Genomic DNA, 22,114 nt, shown 5'->3' on the forward strand with positions numbered 1-22,114 from the left:
ATTTTGTTTCTATACGAAACACACATATTGATCTTACTTCTTGTTAACATGCTAAACTTACTATTAATTCTAATAGAGTATAAAATAGATGATTTAAGATTTTCCATATGTAAGACGAGCATAGTGGTGCATACTGATCTCAGCACTCAGGAAGAAGAGGCAAGAGGATCTCTGTGAGTTCGAGGCCAGACTGGTCTACAAAGTGAGTTCCAGGACAGCCAAGGCTGCTACAGAAAAAAAAGCCCTGTCATGGAAAAAACCTGAGGACCAAAAACCAAAAAGAGAAAGATTTTCACATCTCTGTGAGAAGATATTTTTACATTTTCCTTTCCAAGCTTCATGCTTTGCCTTTTGTTCTTGTCTTATTAAATTGTTTAGAACGTCCAGGGTAAGGTTGAATAGAAGTGCCTAGAGTGAAGTGGTTACGATCCTTTGAATGAATGAATAAAATGCAGCATAAAAATATTCGGTGAAACTCTGCTACAGGAAAAATACAAAACCATGCCATTCATAGGAAAATAGAATGAACTGGAGATTACCAAGTTAAATGAGATAAGCTCAGGAAGAAAAAAATATTTTCTTTCACATGGAGAATCTAGATTTTAAAAAGACACAAATCCTGTCTCTAAAAAATAAAACAAAAAAGTGACCATATCAATCTTAATAGTATGCTGAAATACCTACATTAAAAGGACCCCAGCTAAGCCAGCTCTCAGGTATCTTGTTTCTTGTAGTACTTTCCCACTGCAGAGCTGGAAACACAAGGAATTTTTTTTTTCTAATCAGTTGGAAATGGTAAAGTAAGTGACTCCCCAAAGCAAAATGATTTTGATCTTCAGCCCTAGGAAGTGTACAACAGCACAAAGACCACCACCACTGGGCTTGGGTATCTGCCAAAGCTGATGTTTCTTTCAGATTGCGTGGGGTGGGGACTACCAGTAACTGAGTCTCCCAAGGTCCTCAGGGCTTCTCATTCCAGACATTTAAATCCAGAATTCATGAGAAACAGTTTTGGCATTTCCTGACTGGCAATGCCATTACACATTCAAACTGTCATAATTTATTTGTCAGACTCTAAGTTGCTAAAAGTTCTACTTCTTTTTTCCTTTAGGAAACTTCTGAGTTATAAAAATATTCTATTTCAAACATGTCTACTAAATTAATGTCATCTCAAAGATGCAAAATAGTAAATCTAGAGTTGTAGTTTTCCAGACTAGATGGAAAAACTCTTGTCTCTAAGCAATAAAGCAATATAATAAAGATGTCAGTCATACGCAATATGAGAGATTCCAGCACTTGTTTATTTCTAGTGCAATATTTTACCATATTATTTAAAACTAAAACACTACTTAATCTATTAGTCTTCTTATAAATCAACATCCAAATTAAGCCACTCCTAGAGTTGGCTTTGTGGTTTTAGCAATTCATTTACTGGTTACAGTTTTGAAGAATAAGTTTAAGATTTCCTACAAAATCCTATTAGTTAGGTGGGGGCATCACAGTCACTAGCAAGACGGCACTACATGCCAGCAGTCAGGTATGACAGTGAGTGAACTTTTGAAGCTTAGTTGTAAAAATGTAGCAGAGATGATGAATGTGTCATTTAACAATATTTTATAATACTTTAGTTACAAAGTAAACATTTATTCCATAATAGGGAAATTTCTCTAAGAATAAGAAGACTGAGAATTGTTATAAAATAACACTTGCAAAATGCTTTTTAATCTAAAAAATAAAACCATCAAAAATGTACACATCAACTGACCATCCAAAGTACCACACAAATTTTAAACCATCACTGATTCGAAAAGACCACAAGAAGACAAAGACTATACTTCAGCCCTTATTTCCTAGAAAGTAAAGGGAGTAACTGACAGAATGACATTGAATTATTTTATGCTGGATTTGTGCAGTTAGCACTCATACCTGATTGAAATGGTTACTCAGGGTAAAATCAGTTTTTCATGTTGTACTGCGTTGAATTGTGTCTCCCAAAGTTCAGCTCTACCTAGAGACCCAGAATGTAACTTATTTGGAAATGGAGGCTTTTCAAATGTAATTAAGATGAGGTATACTGGATCAGAGTCAACTCTAAACTCAATGGCTGGTGTCCTTTTAAGGAGGCCATGTAAAGACAGATAAAAAAGCATAGACGACAATGACATATGAGGAACAGAGCAGAGACTGGAGGGAAGTATCTCCAAGTCAAAGGGTTGGGGACAGCCAGTAAAGGTTAGAACTGGCTGCTTTAAACCACTAGATTTGTGATACTTTGATTTGGCAGCCTTAGCCAACTAGTATCCATGTCAAATTATATCTCACTAACATGACCTAAATAGTTAATATGTAGATCATCTTAACACGGTGCCTTAGAGTTTTAAGCAGAGGCTGAAAGAAGCTGACGTAAGCAGGTCACCCTCATGCCTCTCTCTATTTCTGCCTACAAAATGAGGAACAGTGTTCATGTGCTGAGAATAGTTAGGCAGCAAATATTTGGAGATTTTTTGACTCATTCTAACTCTAGATTAACTAGAATTCAAGTCAGAACATATCTTCCTCTGAGGAACCACTGGTTTTTCTCCTCTTATAAATCTATACATAATAGCTGTACTTTATTTGTAGACAATGGTGTGATGTGTTAAGGGGGAGGGGAGAGGCAGGGAGGGGAACAGAGAAAAATGTTGAGCTCAATAAAAATCAATAAAAAAAGAAGAGGACATTGGGCAGCAATCAAATCAAGGTATTTAGTATATCTGTTACCTCATACATTTATCATTTATTTGTGGTAAGAATACTTAACATCCTCCCTTATAGCTACTTTGAAATATTCAATATGATAGATATTGTTAACCAAAGTCACCCTACTGTGCAGGAGACTACCAGATCACATTCTTCCCAGCAACTCTGGACTATTGGCCAACCTCTCCCCACCCTTCCACCACCAACTTCCCCAGCTACTCATAATGACTATTCTTTCTACTCAGTTTCTATGAGATTAGTGTTAGGTCCCACATCTGAGTGACGTCATGCCGCAGCTGTCTTTCTGTGTCTGGCTTACTATACTAATCCAAATGCTTTCCATGGTCACCACTCATGTTGCTGCAAATGACAGGCATGTCAACACTATGGTAATTTTGTTCCCTCCAAATTCTAATGATGTCTTCCTGAATGCTAAACTTCTTGTTGAGATTTGAAGCTTTGACTGGGACAAACAGAGCCCTCAGATGTTCTTCAGTCCTCCCTAGGAGCTTATTCTTGTTTTTTTTGTCAGCTTAAAACTTCTGGTCTCCAACTCAGATATTTAGAATATTACTACATCAACAAGAATAACATAAAATGGTTCCCTGGGATTCAGCAACCTGAAAGAATTCATAGTCCTCCAAACTATGCCAGTGGTTGTCACTATTAAGGACCCTGTAAAACAAAACAATTTATTGAAAGCATGGGGTGTGGAGTAGTGGAAGGAGGAAATATGGATGGACAAACTTTGGGCAGCTGAGGAGAGGGTGCCAGAAATGTCCAGATCCTATTGCCATACTCATGAATATCTTGCATATCACCATAGAACCTTCACCTGGCATTGGATGGAGAAAATGACAGAGCCCCACATAGGAGCACCAGACTGAGCTCCCAAGGTCCTGATGAGGAGCAAAAGGAGGGAGATCATGAGCAAGGAAGTCAGGACCGTGAGGAGTGCGTTTACCCATTGAGACGGTGGGACAGATCTAACGGGAGACCACCAAGTCCAGTTGGAATGGGACTGATGGAACAGGGGACCAAACCGGACTCTCTGAATGTGGCTGATGGTGGAGGAGGACTGAGAAACCAAGGACAACGGCAATGAACATGAACTCTACAGCATGGACGGGCTCACTGTGAGCCTTGTCAGTTTGGTTGCTCACCTTCCTGGACTTAGGGGGAGCTGGGAGGACCTTGGACTTAACATAGTGAAGGGAACCCTGATGGCTCTTTGTCTTGGAGAGGGGTGGAGTGGGGGTATGGGTGGAAGGGAAGGGAGGGAAGGGGGAGGAGGAGGGGAGGAGATGGAAACTTTAATAAAAAAAATGAGAAAAAAAAGTTTCTCCCCAAGAGCTGTTCATCCCTACTATCTCTTGCTTTAGAATTTTAATTTGTTTACTATTATTAGTGTGAGTGTGTGTGTGTGTGTGTGTGTGTGTGTGTGTGTGTGTATGTATGATGTGTATGTGTTTGGGGGGGGCTCCATGCTATGGCACGTGTGTGGAGGTCAAAGGCAACTTTGACGAGTCAGTTTTCTCCTTCCACTGTGTGGGCTTTGGACATGAGACCTGGTAGCAAGTGCCTTTGCTTGCGGAGTCACCTCACTGGCCCTTTTCCTTTTTAGGTAGTCTCACTGTGTAGACTGAGTTGGCTTCTAACTTGTGATCCTTGTGCCTCAGTCTCCTGAATGCTGAGGATCAAACCAAAGATCTTGAACATGCTATGCAAGTGTTCTACCACTGAGTTACACCTCCAATCTATGCCCGTGTCTAAACTGTATTTTCTAGGTCCCTTACATTCTGAAGTCAGAGGTCAAAGGACAACTTGCAAGAGTTGATTATCTCTTTCCACCATGTGGGTTCCAGTGATTGAACCTGAGTCATTAAGCTCGGCAGGAAGCCATCTCCCCAGCTCCACACTCATTTTAAAGATTCCATTTTAAATTATGTTTACACACATGTGTCTATGTGTGAGTGTGTGTCTGGAAACACAGTTGCCTATAGAAGCCAGAAGAGGGTGTTGGATCTCTTGGAGCTAGAGTTATAGGCAGTTGTGAGATGTCTGATGTGGGTGGTAAGAACTGAACTTGGGTTCTCTCTTTCTCTGGCCTCTTCACACAGAATTTCAAACTGTTTGCCCAGTATTTAAAAAGCCAAACCAGGGGAGGAGTAGATGGCTCAGTGAGTAAAATTGTACTGTGTAAGCATTAGGGCTTGAGTTCAGGTCCTCAGACTCCATATGAAAAGCTGGTCTCAGCATTGTCTCTGCAACTTCAATGCTGGAGGACCCCTATAGTTCACTACCCAGTCTGCCTACATGAATAAAAAAGCTGCAGGTTTAGTGAGACAACTTGTCTCAAAAAGTCAGGTAGAGAGTGAGTAAAGAAGATATTCTATGTCAATTTCTGGCCTCTACACGTATGTATATACATGTACACATGTATCCACATAGCCTCATAAACGTCACCCCTCCCAAAGCTAAACTAAGGAAATCTGATAATTAATTTTTGACCAAATTTATAGAGAGAAACCACTGTTCAATAACTATAATTATTCAGTGTGAAGCTGCAACATCATGCAACATTCTTAGCTCAGCTTCCCCCATAGCGGTACTCATCAAAATAGGGCTCTACAGGATCTCAAAGTAAAAGATCTGTGCCTGAATTAGTTTGAGAAATGTTATTAAAAAAACCTCAAAAGGTTTCTTTTTTCAGGACATCTTAGCACTGTTAATATTATAATGCCCATTTTGAATCCCACACTTATTTAGTCATGAAATAACCAATTAAAAGTTTTTTCTCTCTTATTGCCATAGCAGAAGAATGATCTATAGAATATCCTGGAAAGTTTTGCTTTAATGTAATCTGTATCCCATGGTGGGTGAATCAAGTAGTACCAAATATTTTTAGGTCTTCCAAAGCAAGTTTGTTCTCTTATCATGGCAAAAAGCTTCCTACAAAAATGACTGACATGTACTATTACCATCAGAACCATCCAAGAAGATTTTCACTGTAGAAATCATGCAAGCTTTCTGATACTACACTTAAGGTAGGCATGGATGGTAGTTTCTGTTTATATTTTTTTTCTTCTCATGGTTTATTTTTTTTATATTTAAAAATTTCCATCTCCTTCCCTCCTCCTCCCCCCTCCCTCCCCTCCCCTCCACCCATACCTCCCCTCCCTCCCTCTCAAGGCCAAGGAGCCATCAGGGTTCCCCACTCTATGCTAAGACCAAGGTCCTCCCAACTCCCCCCAGGTCCAGGAAGGTGATCGACCAAGCTGAGATGGAAGAAAGAATCTCGGACTCTGAAGATACTATAGAGGAAATAAACTCACAGATTAAAGAACTAAACAAATCTAACAAATTCTTAACACAAAACATTCAGGAAATCTGGGACACCATGAAAAGACCAAACCTAAGAATAATTGGGGTAGAAGAAGGAGAAGAATTACATCTCAAAGGCCCAGAAAACATATTCAACAAAATTATAGAAGAAAACTTCCACAACCTAAAGAAGGATGTTCCTATGAAGGTACAAGAAGCCTACAGAACACCAAATAGACTGGATCAAAAGAAAGCATCCCCACGCCATATAATAATCAAAACACAAAACATACAGAATAAAGAACAGATATTAAGAGCTGCAAAGGAAAAAGGTCAAGTAACATATAAAGGGAAACCTATCAGAATTACACCTGATTTCTCAATGGAAACCATGAAAGCCAGAAGAGCTTGGATAGATGTGCTACAGACACTTAGGGAACATGGATGCAAGCCTAGACTATTATACCCAGCAAAGCTTGCATTCACCATTGATGGAGAAAACAAGATATTCCAGGACAAAAACAGATTTAAACAATACGCAGCCACAAATCCAGCCTTGCAGAAAGTAATAGAAGGAAAATCTGTTTATATTCTTTTTGGGAGGGGAAATAGGGTCTCGCTATGTAGTCTTGGCTGGCCTGAAACTCTCTCTGTAGACTGGGCTGGCCTCAAAATCATAGAGATCCGCCTGCCCTAGCCTTCCAAGTGCCGGGATTAAAGGCATGTGCCACCATACCTAGTCTAGCTTCTGTTTTTGTTTTTGCTTTTTTGTTTATTTGTGCCCTAATCTGCTGGTGAAGAAGCCTGCCAAATTTAATGATGGAACACGCTCTTATGTTTGAAGACATCACTTGTATGAATCCCAGTGTACCAGTGATATTAAATATTTATGTGTGTGAAGAGAGCTAGTCCACTGCCCAGTGTGAAGAGAGCTAGTCCGCTGCCCAATATCTCATTTGTTTTTATCACTTCTGTATGTATGCTTGAGGAATAATGTTTTAAGGCAATAGAAAGAAATCACCATTAAGAGTAATAGTTTATTATAATAGAAATAAAATATACGTTGGTAAATTAGGGTTGTACTACACTCTTTGAAAACTCATCACTTGCACACACACATTATTTATAAATATAAGTATATACAATTTCCACATTGTGGCTGCATAGGATATACTGCGTTTGTACTACACATTTGCTTTATTTTGGTTTCGAAATTGTACTATATAGTTTGTCCCATTTTTCACAGATCCAGAGAAACTGGAAATGAAGTGCAATGATAGAAATCTGCGAATCTCTATAAAGTAAAACGGTCTGCTAAATATTAAATTTTTCCAAACAAGAAAATTCAAAAGACGAGACTTACGTCTAGCAGTGTGTGAAGATGCTGATCCTGGAAAACACTGTGTAGAAAATCGAGGTCCTTTTCACTGCAGTCCGTAAGTGCGTGAATCTCTTCCAGGCTGTCCAGCACCTGAGACACGGCTCCTGGAGGGGGAAAGGGGAAAGAACTGGTAGCACGTCGTCACTGTTGCACTGCCTTGTGACCTGAAGCTTGCATTTAATAATAACGAGCTCCAGGATTCAGAAGGCTTGCGTTTTTATGAAGGAGAGGCTTACATGTGCTTCATATCGTTAAAGGGCAGAATATTTTGAGTATTTATGTTCTCAACAAAGTGTGTCTTTTGTTTTTAAAAGTGAACTTAAGCATGGATATTTAAATTAAAGCACTCTGTAAACACAACTGGGCTACAATGACAGAAGATCTGGGTGCAACAAGTTATACATCAGCTAAAGAGTAAGGGTAGAGAACCCCAAGGCACTGCTATATCATAGAAACAACATAGGTGGGCCTTTTACACATGGGCATTCTATCAAGAACCAAAAGAACAGTCAACTATGGATAAGAGGCACAAACCCTCAACTGAGAGATCTTGCTGCTTAAAATAAGCTTGCAAATTCTTTTATAGTTTTAGTTATCAAAGACCCCAGTCAGTTTATTCCTCTTCAAACTTTACATCTGAAGTCAAGAGAACCAAAGTTACTCTCATTGTCTCAGGACATTATACAGACCCAAAGACAAAGGGCTGGTAGACAAACAGGCGCATGCATAATGGACACATCCAAATACCACATGAAAGTTTTAGAAAATCATTTTTTTAGGGCAGAGAATGGAAGCGTTATCAGTTTCCCTATATTTCCTCATGTTTAGCACACTAGGCAGGTATCATTAGTGAAAGATACACATGAACATTATTAAAGTCATATGCACAGCCTTAAAGAATGTGTTTTACTCTACAGACAACATGTAAATAAACATTTCATAAGAAGAATCCCAAGAGGCTTCAGCACATTTGTATATACCAAGAAAGTCTAAGAATAAGTACTTCATTCATAGTTATGTCTTCAGATTAGTGGTTCTCAGCTGGGTGGGAGATTTGGATTTTATTTTCCAAGAGGACATTTCTTAGTGTCTGGGCTATTTTGGGTTGTCACAATAGCAGAAGTGAGGGTGTCTATTGGCCTGTAGGGGTAGAAGCTAGGTACTGAATATTCTCCAAGGTCTAGGACAGCACTTCACAACAAAGAGTTGCCTGATCCAAAATGTCAGTGCTGAGTTTATAAAAATCCTGTTTCAGACAAAAGTGAAATATTCTTAAGAACTGTTTCTAGTTCTTCTTGTCTTAGATTCCGTCCATTACAATATGTTTATTGGTAAGAATGTAAGTCAATGTTATTCCCCAGAAGGTAATCTGGCAACAAAAGTCAAAAAACCTTAAATGCTAATGTGTTTCAATCTGGTAATTTCATTTGTAAAAATTGACTTCAAAGAGAAAACTAAGATTTTGTACAAGGATATTTATCATATAAATGGAAGATAAATCTAATAGATAATGATTAGGTAAAGTATAGGATGTTCACATAATGAAATATATATATGAATAAACTTTTTTTGAAAAAATTAAAGATATAAGAAAATTCTCAGGATACAAAATTTATAAAAGTAGAACACTAAACCATGTAACATATTTCCTAATTATGGTAAAAAAAAAAAAAAACCCAGACAGACACACACACACAGTGGAAAAAATAGAACTAAATCTACCAGAAGTGTAACAGGAGCTATTATTTCCCTACTCAGTTCATCCTGTTCTTGTGCATATGTTCCAAGGTTTCTACAATAGCAAAACCAAGTTGCTACCTAAGCTACTGATTTTCATAGTACTATTTAGCTACATTAAAGTTTTGTGTTTAAGTCACAAAATTACTGTGGCTATTTAAAAATTGTCTTTATTTTGGGATAGCTATAGATGCAATGCACTTGTAAAAAAAGGACACAAAGATCTACGTTCATTCAGTTTCCTCCAATATTGCTAGACGACAAAACCTTAGGAGATACCTCAGTCAGGATGATGATATATGTAAAATAAGCTACAAAACATCTGTCCCCACAAGGCATCTTCATGATGCCTCAGAGTCACTCAATTTCCTCCCATTCTGCTCTTTCCTAAGCCCTGACAACTACCAATCTGCTCTTCACTTCTATAATTTGGTCTTTTTGTGATATTATATAAATGAAATCACATAGCATATAACCATTGGAGATTGGCTTTTTTTTTTTTTTTAAGTTTTTCGAGACAGGGTTTCTCTGTCATTTTGGAGCCTATCCTGGAACTATCTCTTGTAGACCAGGCTGACCTCAAACTCATAGAGATCCACCTGCTTATGCCTCCCAAGTGCTGGGAGTAAAGGTGTGTGGCACCACCGCCTGGCGGGAGATTGGCTCTTTCTTTTAAACCTGGCATGATTCTCTGCAGTCATCCAGTTTGCTCCTCTTTACTGCTGAGCTGTAGTCCATGGCATGAACATGCTAGTTTGACCATTTATTTGTTGAGAAGTAACTAGTGGTACTTTCAAATTTTGGATAATTTATGCCTATCAGGCTATCGAGATTTTCACCAGAAATATTAAGTAGGTATTAAATGGGATAAAAAGGTACAAAGCAGAAATCAGTCCTCTGCCCCTGGTATTCCTGAAGGTGTACGGACGGATGCAATCTATTGCCTTTTACCCGCTTTTAGGATTTTTATATTGCTCAATGTAGTAACAAACAAACCCTCAAAGAACAACAAAACAACAACAACAACACACTGTAAAGTAACACAAAACCAACTTTGTTCATCCTTACTGAAAGATCTGCAAAGTTAAGAGAACATGTAGAAAAAAAAAATTAGTCTCCAATGTCCCTATGAATCTTGAATTCCTTAAAGCACATCATCACTAGCAGAATTAAATGATACCAGGGTTATCAATTTTTAAAAATCAGTTCTAAAGTCCTAAACTTATGAAACTAAAACAACAAAAATATTAAGGAAATAGGTTTTTGTATATTTAAAGTCAGATAACATAAAACCTAGTTATTTTCATTCAGTCATTTTAGTAATTATTGTGCTCATATATATACACTATATAGCAGCTTACTAATAAGATTAAAACAAAACGATCATGTATTAAGTGAATACTAAGGTGGCCAGGCTGGTGATTGGAAAGCACTCCCGCGTGTACCTGACCAGGGTATATCACTGGTGGATCTGTGAATTCCCCAAGTACGTGTGTCTTTCTTGTCCTGTCAGCACATTCCACATGTCACTCACTGGACTTCTGTTTATTCCTTTTTTTTTCTTTTTTCTTTTTTTGGTTTTTCGAGACAGGGTTTCTCTGCAGCTTTTTTAGAGCCTGTCCTAAAACTAGCTCTTGTAGACCAGGCTGGTCTCGAACTCACAGAGATCCGCCTGCCTCTGCCTCCCGAGTGCTGGGATTAAAGGCGTGCGCCACCACCGCCCGGCTCTGTTTATTCCTTTTTTAAAGGGTTATAAAATCCCCAGGGCAGGTCTGTATGTTATGTATTTTATAACGTCTACAAGCTGTGAACCGGACTGTCCTTTAGAATGATTAATAGGGGCTGGAGAGATGGCTTGTACTTATGATCACTTGCTGCTCTTGCCTAGACCCAGGCTCAATTCCTAGCTCTCAATTGCCTGTAACTCCAGCTCTAGGGGGATTTGATGCCTCTGACCTCTGTGGTCAACTGTACTCATGGCATACACCCCCTCCACACACATACAGTTAAAATAATAAAGATAAATTAAAGAGAATTCATAAGAACAACAGCTCTTAATTCTTTAGTTTCTATTATTTGCCAACAAATAAAGGCAGATATCATTCCATCTTTCTAGATAGAGATCTGCTTTTCAAAGGTTCCAGCTAGGAAGTGGTAGAACTAGGGCTTAGCTTAAAATCTATGCTTTGCCTGACTTACCATACTAATTGCCTGTGCTAGGAAGCACATAGAAAACTGTAACAGTCGTGGTTCATGCATAGATATAGAGGTTGGAAAAGAACTTGGCCCTAGTGCATCAGCCCATAACTAAGTTCCTTACTGAACTGAATGTTTTCCCTTTGTGCCAGGTGCTAGGTAGGGGCTTCAAGGAAAACAGAACTATGCTCTCAAGCCTCAAGGAGCTCCGAGGTTGGTGTATGCAGGAGGCAAATTACACCCTGAATTGAGTGATCCTGGGACAGGGTTGGGGACGAAGAGGAGGATGAGCAGAAAGTCCCCGCCTTAACCATGGGATAAATCTGCTGATGGGGCCACTGGATGGATGTCTTTCTGAAAACATGAAAGACATCTGTTAGCCTGCATTTCCTTTGTCTCCAATGGTCTACTATACCTCTATCTGTCACTTCTGGAGGGAATTATAGTCCCTTACTAGTTTATACACAAATGGGATTCATTTAATGTACTCTCCCTCATGAAAGGGATCACTTCCCCAGTTGTACTCAAGTCATTGAAAAAAAAGTCACTAAGATTCTGTAATTATGTAGAATTGTTTCATTTAATTTTTCTTTCATTTCTCAAACCGAATAAATGGTTTTGCTTTAATTTTAAAATCTTTCCTTTACCTGTGGTTGCTGTTCTTATTATTTTCAGAGCTGGAGATTGAAGTCAAGGCTCCATTCATGGCTGGCAGATACTCTTCTACTGAGCTACACTCCATCCCAAACTGTGACCATTTCCATAGCTTCTTTTTAAAGAACCAATTCTAGTCTTATTATTTCTTTATTGGCCTAGAACTTATAAGAGATCCCCCAGACTCTGCTGTGCCATTGCCTGCAATCTTGTTATTTCTTTCTCTGGGTTTGACCAGCAGAACCTCAAAACATATTTTGGGGCTGATGGATGTGTACAACTAGTATCTCTAATCAAGTACCAAACCCATCTAAAAGGCCCATAGTTCTTCAATGAAAAAAAAAATAAATTAACATGGGGCTGGGGAGATGGCTTAGTACTAAAAGCAGTTGATTGCACTTGCAGAGGACCCAGGATGAGTCCCAGCAGCCACACAGTGGCTCACAACCATCTGTAACTCAAATTCTAGGGGATATGGTGCTTCTTCTGATCTTTGAGGGCACCAGAAACATATAGTACACACACACACGCACGCACGCATGTAAGCACGCACACACTCAAAATAGTCATACAAAATAAAATAAACAAACCTGGCTAAAAATACATTGACATAAAGATTTTGGTAAGGTTTTCCCACTGCTATTGCTTCAGATTTTAAATACAGGCACTAGACACAGATGATTAAGCTGTTACTAGTATTCATTTTGTAGATCAATATTGTCATATAGGAACTAATGACTTTTTTAAAGATTGAAAATGATACTTTCCTATAAAACCCTGGAATAACTACCTTAAAAAACCAAACCAATCAGCCAATAAGTAGTCCACAAGTTCTCCCTAGGAGACAGCTATCCAATGGCACAACCACAGGCATCCTATTTGCTTTTGTATTCTGGACTGTACTTTGTAGAGTGTGTGGTTCAAAAGGATGTTTTATCAATTATTCTTGATTAAAAGTATTTTTTCTAAACAAATTTTGAAGAATTTAGAGTTAAGTATTAAAATAGAAGATTTACTCACAGAAAATATTTTTTATTTTTTGGAGATAGAATCTTGCTATGTAGCTCAGGCTGGCCTCAAATTCCTGTGTCAGTCTCCCAAGAGATGGGATTACAGGTGTGAGCTAGCATGCCCAGATAAAATCAGAGTGGAAATTATTTTCATACAAACACATGTATGGTAATTTGTGTTTTATCCTTGCTACTTGAAATGATTTGATGCAACACTGTTATGCAGGCAAATGCTTTTACATTTGAAAAACTGGAAGCTTATCAGGGTTCAATAACCTATCTGAGGGCTACTCTTAGATGGAGAGCGGAGAAATGAATCCTAGCACCCAACTATGACTCCTGTTTCATTGTTCTCTCTATAACCTTATACCACATATTACCTCAGCAATGCACCCAGATCACGTGTTCAGTAATGCTTCCAATTTATATTCGCTTTTTAATCTCATTTGCATTTACCATATAAGATTCTTTTCTAGCATTTTGCCCAAACTTTTATACTGATAAATTTACAAAACACAATTATATCCTGGCTTAGGATAATATTTTACACAGTTCATTCAGTAATCAAGTGTGTTTTTAAAAGTTCAGGTTGAAAACATTTCTATTTTTGTAAAGAATCTCATTTCTCAGAAAGTTTTTCTGAAAAGTCTTCTTTTAAAAGTCTATTATTATGAAACAATAGTAAAAACAGCATAAATATGTCAACTACTTTAAAACTGTTTTCTAGGCCTATTTATTTAAAGGGGAATATGTTTTTAAGGTCAATAAAAGCTCTGGATCCAGAACAGTTTTATTTCAAGGGTGGTAAAGTCTCACAAAAAAAATTACCAAGTGAAAATAAACCCAAAAGGACAACAGAAAAGTAAACAGAATAATGTTTAAACTATGTGGTTCTCGGTGTCAGTGTAGTCTGAGTCCCCCTCAAAACCTTTCCCCCCACATAGCAAACGATGAACAACTCCAAACAGGCAGAAAGTCTGAGAACCACCCAGCCCACAGTCGTTCACAGCTTGTTGTACGGATCTATCACTGTATAGCCAGTTATCCACTGGCAAGTCATTTTATTTCTCAGTCATGGCAAAGTAAGTGGCAGAGTGGCTAACACCAGTCACTTCACTCTCAAACAGTTCAGCAGAGATTTCAATTCTCCTCCAGATAAAACTGAAATACAGCAAAGTATACAAATCTCAAGTTTACCATTCAATGGGCTTGGGTGCTCCAATGTTTACCTGGAGTTATTGCAAGAAAGATCTGTGTGCATTTCTTGTGTACATACATTTCTTGTACAGCTAAGCAACATGGTACCACTGGCAAGTGCAGCATGTGAAGGCAACCCACTTCTTTTGAAGGGTAAGCAATACTGTCTATTGCCCATTTCAGGAGAGGCTCATTAACACAACACTGTCCCACTGGACATACACCCTCATCACCCAGTCAAAGCCTCTCCCTTGACAACAGGATGCCTTATTTAAAGATAGGGTTTCATTATGTAGCTCAGGCTAGCCTTGAAGTTATGATTATCCTGTCTCATCCTTCTTGGGTGCTGAGATTATAGATGTTAACCCTGTTCCCAGCTAAGCAATATAATGTTTATATATTTTGTTTTGCCAGGTTTGGTGGCACATGTCTTTAAATGCCAGCACTCAGGAGATAGAGGAAGGCAGATCTCTGTGAGTTCAGGGCCAGCCAGGGCTACATAGTGAGACCCGGTCTCAAAATTTTTTCTTAATCAAAAGTGTACTTTATTAAGTTAACTCACCAATTTAAATATACACTGTCATCACTCAAAAATACGGCCCCGTCTAACTGCAGCCCGTCTCTTCTTACCACTATTCCCTAGTCCACAGCTTTTATTTTCAGTGGATAAAGCAAATTCAGCCTTTTAATCAAGCTATAATTATGTAATAGTAAATCCCACAATGGAAACTGTATTTAAAATTATGGCATGTGTACTATATCCAGTTCCAGTTGTGAAAATTTACACATGATAATAATGTCTCAGGTTCCTTATATGTAGATTATGGTATGGGTACCTCAAAAAAGTACTTAAGCAACTCTACATATATATTTCATCAGTATACATAGGCTTCAATTCTAGTGACATCATGTTTATTAAAATAGTTGGTTTCCAAGAAGTAATATTCTTTATTTTTACTTTTGGTTTTTTTTTTTTTTTTTTGAGACAGGATGTCACTATGCAGCTCTGGCTGTCTTGGAACTCACTATATAGACCGTGCTGGCCTTGAACTCATAGAGATCTCCTTGCCTCTGCTTCTCAAGTCCTAGGACTAAAAGGTGTGTGACAGTAGGCATAAGTAGTAACATTTCTTTGAGCACTATTTTTTCAAAGTACTTTAACAATATTTGGCTATCCCTTAAATGCCCATTTGTGTAATGTTTTACACTACACAGATGAGTAAGCATGACTGACAGGATGTTCATCCTCAATTGTGATGATAGCGTATGGTTGATTAAAAGGGATAGTGAGAGAGGAATAAGGAAAGAGGAGAGAAGGAAGGAGAGGTTGATTGCTTAATTGATTTCTATTTTTATATTTTATTTATATTTTATATTTTAAAATATAATATAGATTTATATTTTTATATTTATATACCGGCATGGATATATAGGTAGCTGCTGGGTCCCTAAGATGCTGTCCCCTGGTATTCTCACTGTTTGTGATCAACCCCTTCTCCTGGCATGGGGACTGAGCATATAGAATGGCACACTTCTGTGGCAAGGTTAAAAATTGGAAAAACAAGGGAACAGCTCTTGGCTTCTCTTTAGTCATTTGTGTTGGAGCAGTAAGCTGCCAGGTTGTGAACAGTCTTATAGACAAGGTCACAGACAGCGAAGAACAGAAATTTTCTATTAACCACTGGGTGAGCTGAAAGATTTCACCTATAGTCATGCCTTCAAAGGGGGATGGCAGATCTGGAGCACCATTGCAAGAGATCTTTTGGCAGGGGCACTTAGCAAAGCCATGCCCCTACTTCTGATCCACAGACACTGCATGGAGAATGAAGCAATTCAGTACTCAGCCACAGACCACCAGTATATGATGGGATTTTTGTATTGGCTGCAAATTTAGCTATAAATACCAAATGAACAAAAGTGGCAATGAATTTAATTGTTAGCACTCAGATTTTCTAATTTATCTTTGTCTCTTATTTACTTTCCTTTAGTAAGCATCACTTTGAAGTAAAGTTTTATTTTGCATTTTGAATACTGATGTTAATGCAAACTACCCACTTTATCTGGACTGTCTCAGTTTTACTTACATTTGTGTGCATATTTCTTACAAATTAATTTTCCCACATATTCAGATTATATCTTTTTGCAATTAAGGTAAACCCATCATTACTATTCTCTGTTATTTATTTTTTTGAGACAGGGCTTTACTAATGTCCAGACTGGTCTTCCACGTGTGACTTTTCTGCCTCATCTCCTGAGTGCTGGGGTTGCACCAGTGTACCTCTATGCCTTCTGATAACTATATTTAATGGTCAAGCTGTTAAAGGACATGGTTTCAGGGCTCATTTCACAGCCCAACATTAATAAACTGAGAATGGACTCTGTATCAGCAACAAACCCCACTCATGTATGAAACTGTCAAAAGGAAACTCACTTACCCTAAAAGTTTTCTTGAAAGCCAACTACAAAATAAAATGTTATCTTTTCCCTGAATGAATATATTTGTGTTTGAAATTCACATGTGAAATAATATTAAGTGTGGTTGAAAATTTAACTCTGCCTCCTTTTGACTTTTGAAATAAGTGAGAAATTAAGTTGAATAACAATGCCCCAGGAAATCAATACATATGAGTTCTCATTTTATGGTCAGACAGTGTAAAATTCACATTTAAACATCTAAACACAAACAGCCATGGAAAAGTCAAGCCAATTATGAACCATGCAAAGTCAAACACTTTTGCATAAAGATAAACCTTAGAGGAAAACAAAGGGATACCTACTTTCTGCTGCTAGAAGTCCTAGGAGGAAGGCAGCATATGGACAAAGGACAAACATGATTTTAGAGCAAGCAGGTCATCAAGCCATAGTTGGGCCCACTAGATAAGCCACAAGCACAGTCCCCCAGTCGACAAACCCCCCCAAAAAATTTCACACATCAGTTACTGGGATCTAATTCTAAATTCTTTGCTTTGAAATATGAGAACAGACTATTTCCACTTTGAATTAAGTAACAAAGCAACTGTTTACCGTAAGATTAACCTTAGTTAATACATAATGAAGGTCATAAAAATCAAAATAGAAAAGTATCTTTAAGAAAAAAGTGTTTTGCATTACAATAACATACTTAAACATGTCCAACTTTTCTTTGGATGACAGGCTGGGGAGCTTATTAATTTTAAACCGTAATTTTTAAATACTCACATTTTCTCAAATGCATACACATTACGATGTTAAACTTTAATTTAAGCATATAACATGCTGCATTTTGTGGGCAAGCAGTTTTAGTCACTGTCCTCAAAAAATGTTGTAGAGAGAATTTTAAGAAAATTTGGGACCCAAAATTGGGATTGCCAATTATTACTTTGTTAGGCTTATGTAAAAAAAAAATGTACCAACCTATCACTCTGTAAGAACAGAAAAGGTACTATGAAAGGCAGAGCACGAGGACAGTCTGTGTAAAGAATAGGCAGCTGGTGAAATACACTGTTGTCTTCCCAGCCCTTTCTGCCCACCCCCCATCAGTACCCTACAAGTATAGGTTCTGCAGCTATTTCTCTCTTTCTTGTCTTGGGCTTGATGCATTTGCAGGTAATCACAAAATATGCTTCGCGTTTTGTAGTGTAAAACAAACCCATACAAATTCAAACAGAAAGACAGAGGAAAGGATAACTTTAGGAATTTAAAATGAACAAGTATGAGGATAAATAGAGAAGATTTTGGGTTTGAAAATTAATGGAAATACTAAAGAGAAGATGGAAGTAATGGAAAACAAATGTCGATATTTTCATTTACAAAATTGCAAAGCTCTATTTGAGTCTAGATAAAATACAGAAATGGCTTTTTTTTTTTGCAGCGGATGCACTAGTGTTGGCTGCAGAGAGGATACGGGTAGCCAGATGGCTGCTTGGTCAGGAATGTTGATTAGGGCAGAATGCCTCCACAAAAGGCTTAGTATTAAAAATTAATTTTAGAAATGTATGAATAATTTCTCTTAGCTATGTGAAACATGTAGGAAAACGTTACACTTTTCTTTAAAAACCTTTGCTTCTGACATCTGACTACATAAAATTTTCCTCTTCATTTATGGTAGTGACTTACAGCTAGATTTTAATTCTTCTACTTTTTGTTTGTAGTGCCCATATAGCATCACTGAAAAAAAAAATCCTTTACAGGGAATTGCTGTAGCCATTTAAAATATACATTGCTTAGAAGATCATGAAATTCCCAGAATTAAAGAAAAGAGAAGAGAAGAAAAGAAAGAGAAGGTAACAAAGTGAGAATGCAGGAAAGGGATGCCAAGAAGGAATGCTCAACTGTGAACAATTAACGTGAGACCTTGCAATTTGCCCACAAGATGGTGGAAGAAGCTTTTCTGTTGTTGCTTAAAAACGACAAAAACTAAGAATCTGTCTCAACCAAATCATTTAAAGATTGTACTAAAGAAGGGAAAACCTAGATAAAGTATGTTTAATATAAATAAGCATGTCTATGAATATAATTTCTTTCTGTAAAGAAACATTTCAACTTTTTCAGAAAAAGAACATCTCTGTCCTCATTATGTTCTCAGTGGGTAGAGAGGTAAATATTAATTAAAGACAAATTCTGGAGATTAGGTTTACAAAGTGATTTACAAGGAGCACAACATTTTCTAGGAAGTGACAGTATAGACATTGAGCACACATCTCAAAGAGATAATTTATTCTAAATATAGTACAAATTGTGAATCTAGTATGTCATCACAAATATGAAATACAATCCATGCCTGGATGCACTCTCCCTACATAGGGTCAACTGTAATCTATGCCGAAAGCCAGAACAGAGATAGTCAAGCTCTAAAAATTGTTCAGGGGATGGGAACAAAATACAGTGGGGGAAAAGGGCAGAGACGAACTGATCGGAGCAAGTATATAATGACAACTATGCCCCAGGCCACTGCACCATAAGGGCTCAGGCAGGTCCTGGGGCAGCACAAGAGGAAGCCTCTGGGCTTTCTCCCCCGTCACTTCTCTAAGATTCTGAATGTGTTCGGAAATCACCTTCACTCAAAAGAGGAAGATTCATATCCCGGTTGGTAAAAGTCAAAAGGAGGAAGTACATACCTGTTGGATTGGGAAACTCAGTCCTGTCATTTTGCATATGGTGTAGACACATACTGCTTGGTAAGAGATTGAGTCTGTGTGTGCACATATGTGCATGAAGAGAGAGCAGAAGCACAAACACTGACATTTCTAAACCCACCAAGGAAAAAGCACTCTTATATTGCTGACTTTGGGAATACTACTCATGCTGTAGGCAGGGTCTCAAGTCTGAATTCTAATGCTCATATACAAATATTAAAGAAACCAGTTTAGGTATATGAAAGTCAAATGAGAAGGACAAATCCAACCACATAAAACTTGTCTCGAACAGAAGTAAAGATGAGGCTCGATGACATACAACACAGGAGCTAAGTAAATAAACAAGAAGGCGCCCATGTCCAACACTGGACAGCCAGGACCCAGAAGCTGGATGGCTTAGAGACCTAGGGTAGAACCAACACGACTGACAAAAAGTCAATGAAATTATTCCTAACGATATTCTGCTATACTCATACATCAGTGTCTGGCCCAATCATTGTCAGAGAGGCTTCCTCCAGCAGCTGATGGGAGCAGACGCAGAGACCCACAGCCAAACATTAGGCGGAGCTTGGGGAACCCCTCATAAGAGTTGGAGGAAGGATTGTAGTAGCCAGTGTGGTCAAGGACACCACAAGAAAATGATCCACAGAACCAAGTAAGCAGGGCTCATAGAGGCTCAGAGACTGAAGTGGCAACCACATAGCCTGCATGGGTCTGGGCTAAGTCCTCTGCATATATGCTGTGGTTGTTTAGCTTGGGGTTTTTGTTGGATTCCTAACAGTGGGAGTCAGGGGTGGGGTGGTGTCTTTGACTATTTGCTGCTCATGGAACCCTTTTCTTTCTGCAGGGCTTCCTTGATATGAGGGCTTGTGCATTTTGTTAGGCCTTGTTGCGCTGATCTTAGTGGGAGGCCTGTTCTTTTCTGAAGAGAAATGGAGGAGCAGTGGGTCTGGGGAAGAAGGAAGTGTGAGGGAGGACTGGGAGGAGAGGACGGAGGAAAGGCTGTGGTAGGGATGTATTGTATGAAAGAAGAATAAATAAAAAGGAAAAAAGAAATCTAAGCACTTTGTATCTAAATTGGTCATTTAGAGTTTTAGTGAATGGTGCTGGTGAACACGTCACAGTCAGATGTAAACGTGGGCATTCTGCAGAACGATTGTGTGAGCACTAGCAGGTTTTTCTCCCCCAGGAGTACTTACGTACCACTCATGAACACAGGCAACTCTTCTATGAGCTTCTTCCCTGAATACTTGCACACATGAGTTTACAGAAAGAAGAACTTGGCAACTGTTTAAAGCTCACAAGACAGCTTTTATATGGAAGGACTAAATTTCAAGCAGTGCTGTCCCCGATTCTGCTTCCATGTAGCTGACATGGGAAAATCTTCGACTAGAAGGTTTTGTAGGGGGAGAAGATGATCGTCAAGAGCCAGCGAGTCTGATTACGACATTGGGGTGGATGAAATGGAGCGTAGAGTTTGGAGTGTACAAAGGGGAAGAAGGTATTGAGGTAAAGAGAAACTGGCACAATGTTGGTTTGGGAGCATTCGGGGAACACAGCTTTGGTATTCAAATAAAGAGGAACCAGACACCTGGAGGTAGGATTTGGTGGCTATCAAACTTCTTTCGAATCTCTTGGAGGTCTCGACAAAATTCCCACAAAGATTATTCAGAATGGATGAGAAAAGATGTATGCCAAGTGATTCACACAGGTGAATGAGTGAATTTCCCAATTACCTGAGGAGGTAGGGTCTTCAGAGAAATCTGGCAACTCTTCAGGAGGGTCCCCGTAGAAGGAGTTGAATTTATGACTTGACACAGCAGCTAGTACTGCACCCTAATGCAAAAAGATGAAAAACCATACAATTAAAACATACCCAGAAACATAAGGCATTATCTAAACGGTTATTTACCTTAAGAATTATGCAGAAAGTAAATTTGTAAGAAATGTTGGCTAGGAGAGAGGTGGCTCTCAAAACAACTTTGGATCACTCTATCCCACTCCCATTTGCAGCATGAAGTGTATAAACTAATTACATCTTGGACTTGCATATGTACCATATGGTGCAAGACTCTGTCATCATAAAATGATGTGGCAGAAAGGATATTTAGTAGAATAGAAAGATGTTTGCAATCAATTATATTTTAAAAAGCTTTCAAGACAGGCGGTGGTGGTGAACACCTTTAATTCCAGAACTGGGAAGGTAGATCCTTTGAGTTCAAGGCCAGCCTGGTCTACAGGAGTTCCAGGATAGCCAAAGCTACACAGAGAAACCCTGTCGTGAAAAAACAAAAGAAAAAAAGGCTTTCAAAATACTGAGTAGTCTGATTTCTTCTTTGGAAAACTAGTAATTATAAAACAGTAAACATATATCAGAATATTAACACTAGTATCACTGAGTAATAGGACTATGAGGTTTTCTTTTATCAAACTATTTTCTTTTCTCTTTTTGTAACAATGACTGCACTACTCTTGCGCATCAATTCTCAATCAGGTTATACATTAGATTCAACTACATGTAACTTTGTTTTCAGTTTTTGAGATTGAGTATTATATAGCACAGAGTGGCCTTGAACTTGCTATGTAATTGGGGCTGCTCCAAACTCTTGATCCCATTGCCTCTACTTCCAAGTGCTAGGATTATAGACATGGAGCACCACACCTGGTTATGTGTGGATCCTGGAAGCTACAGAGTACTGTGTGGGAAAGCAATGGGAATTATTGTTTTAGTTAAAAGGAAAAACCACAAAACAGCCATGTTT

General features: G+C 38.4%; 1 protein-coding gene across 4 annotated transcripts in view; it reads right to left on the bottom strand.

Moving 5' to 3' along the window:
- The window catches only part of Cask (calcium/calmodulin dependent serine protein kinase), a 331,839-nt gene that overhangs the window by 64,915 nt on the left and 244,810 nt on the right, over positions 1-22,114 (bottom strand). For all 4 annotated transcript variants that reach the window (XM_038316597.2, XM_038316596.2, XM_038316595.2 and 1 more), the window contains exons 10-11: positions 21,089-21,188; positions 7,427-7,548 (exon numbers count right to left, since the gene is read on the bottom strand). In XM_038316597.2, the coding sequence (XP_038172525.1) occupies positions 7,427-7,548; positions 21,089-21,188 (222 nt within the window). The remainder of the gene's footprint in view (positions 1-7,426; positions 7,549-21,088; positions 21,189-22,114) is intronic.

This window comes from Arvicola amphibius, chromosome X (assembly GCF_903992535.2).
Source record: "Arvicola amphibius chromosome X, mArvAmp1.2, whole genome shotgun sequence".
Taxonomy (NCBI): Eukaryota; Metazoa; Chordata; class Mammalia; order Rodentia; family Cricetidae; genus Arvicola; species Arvicola amphibius.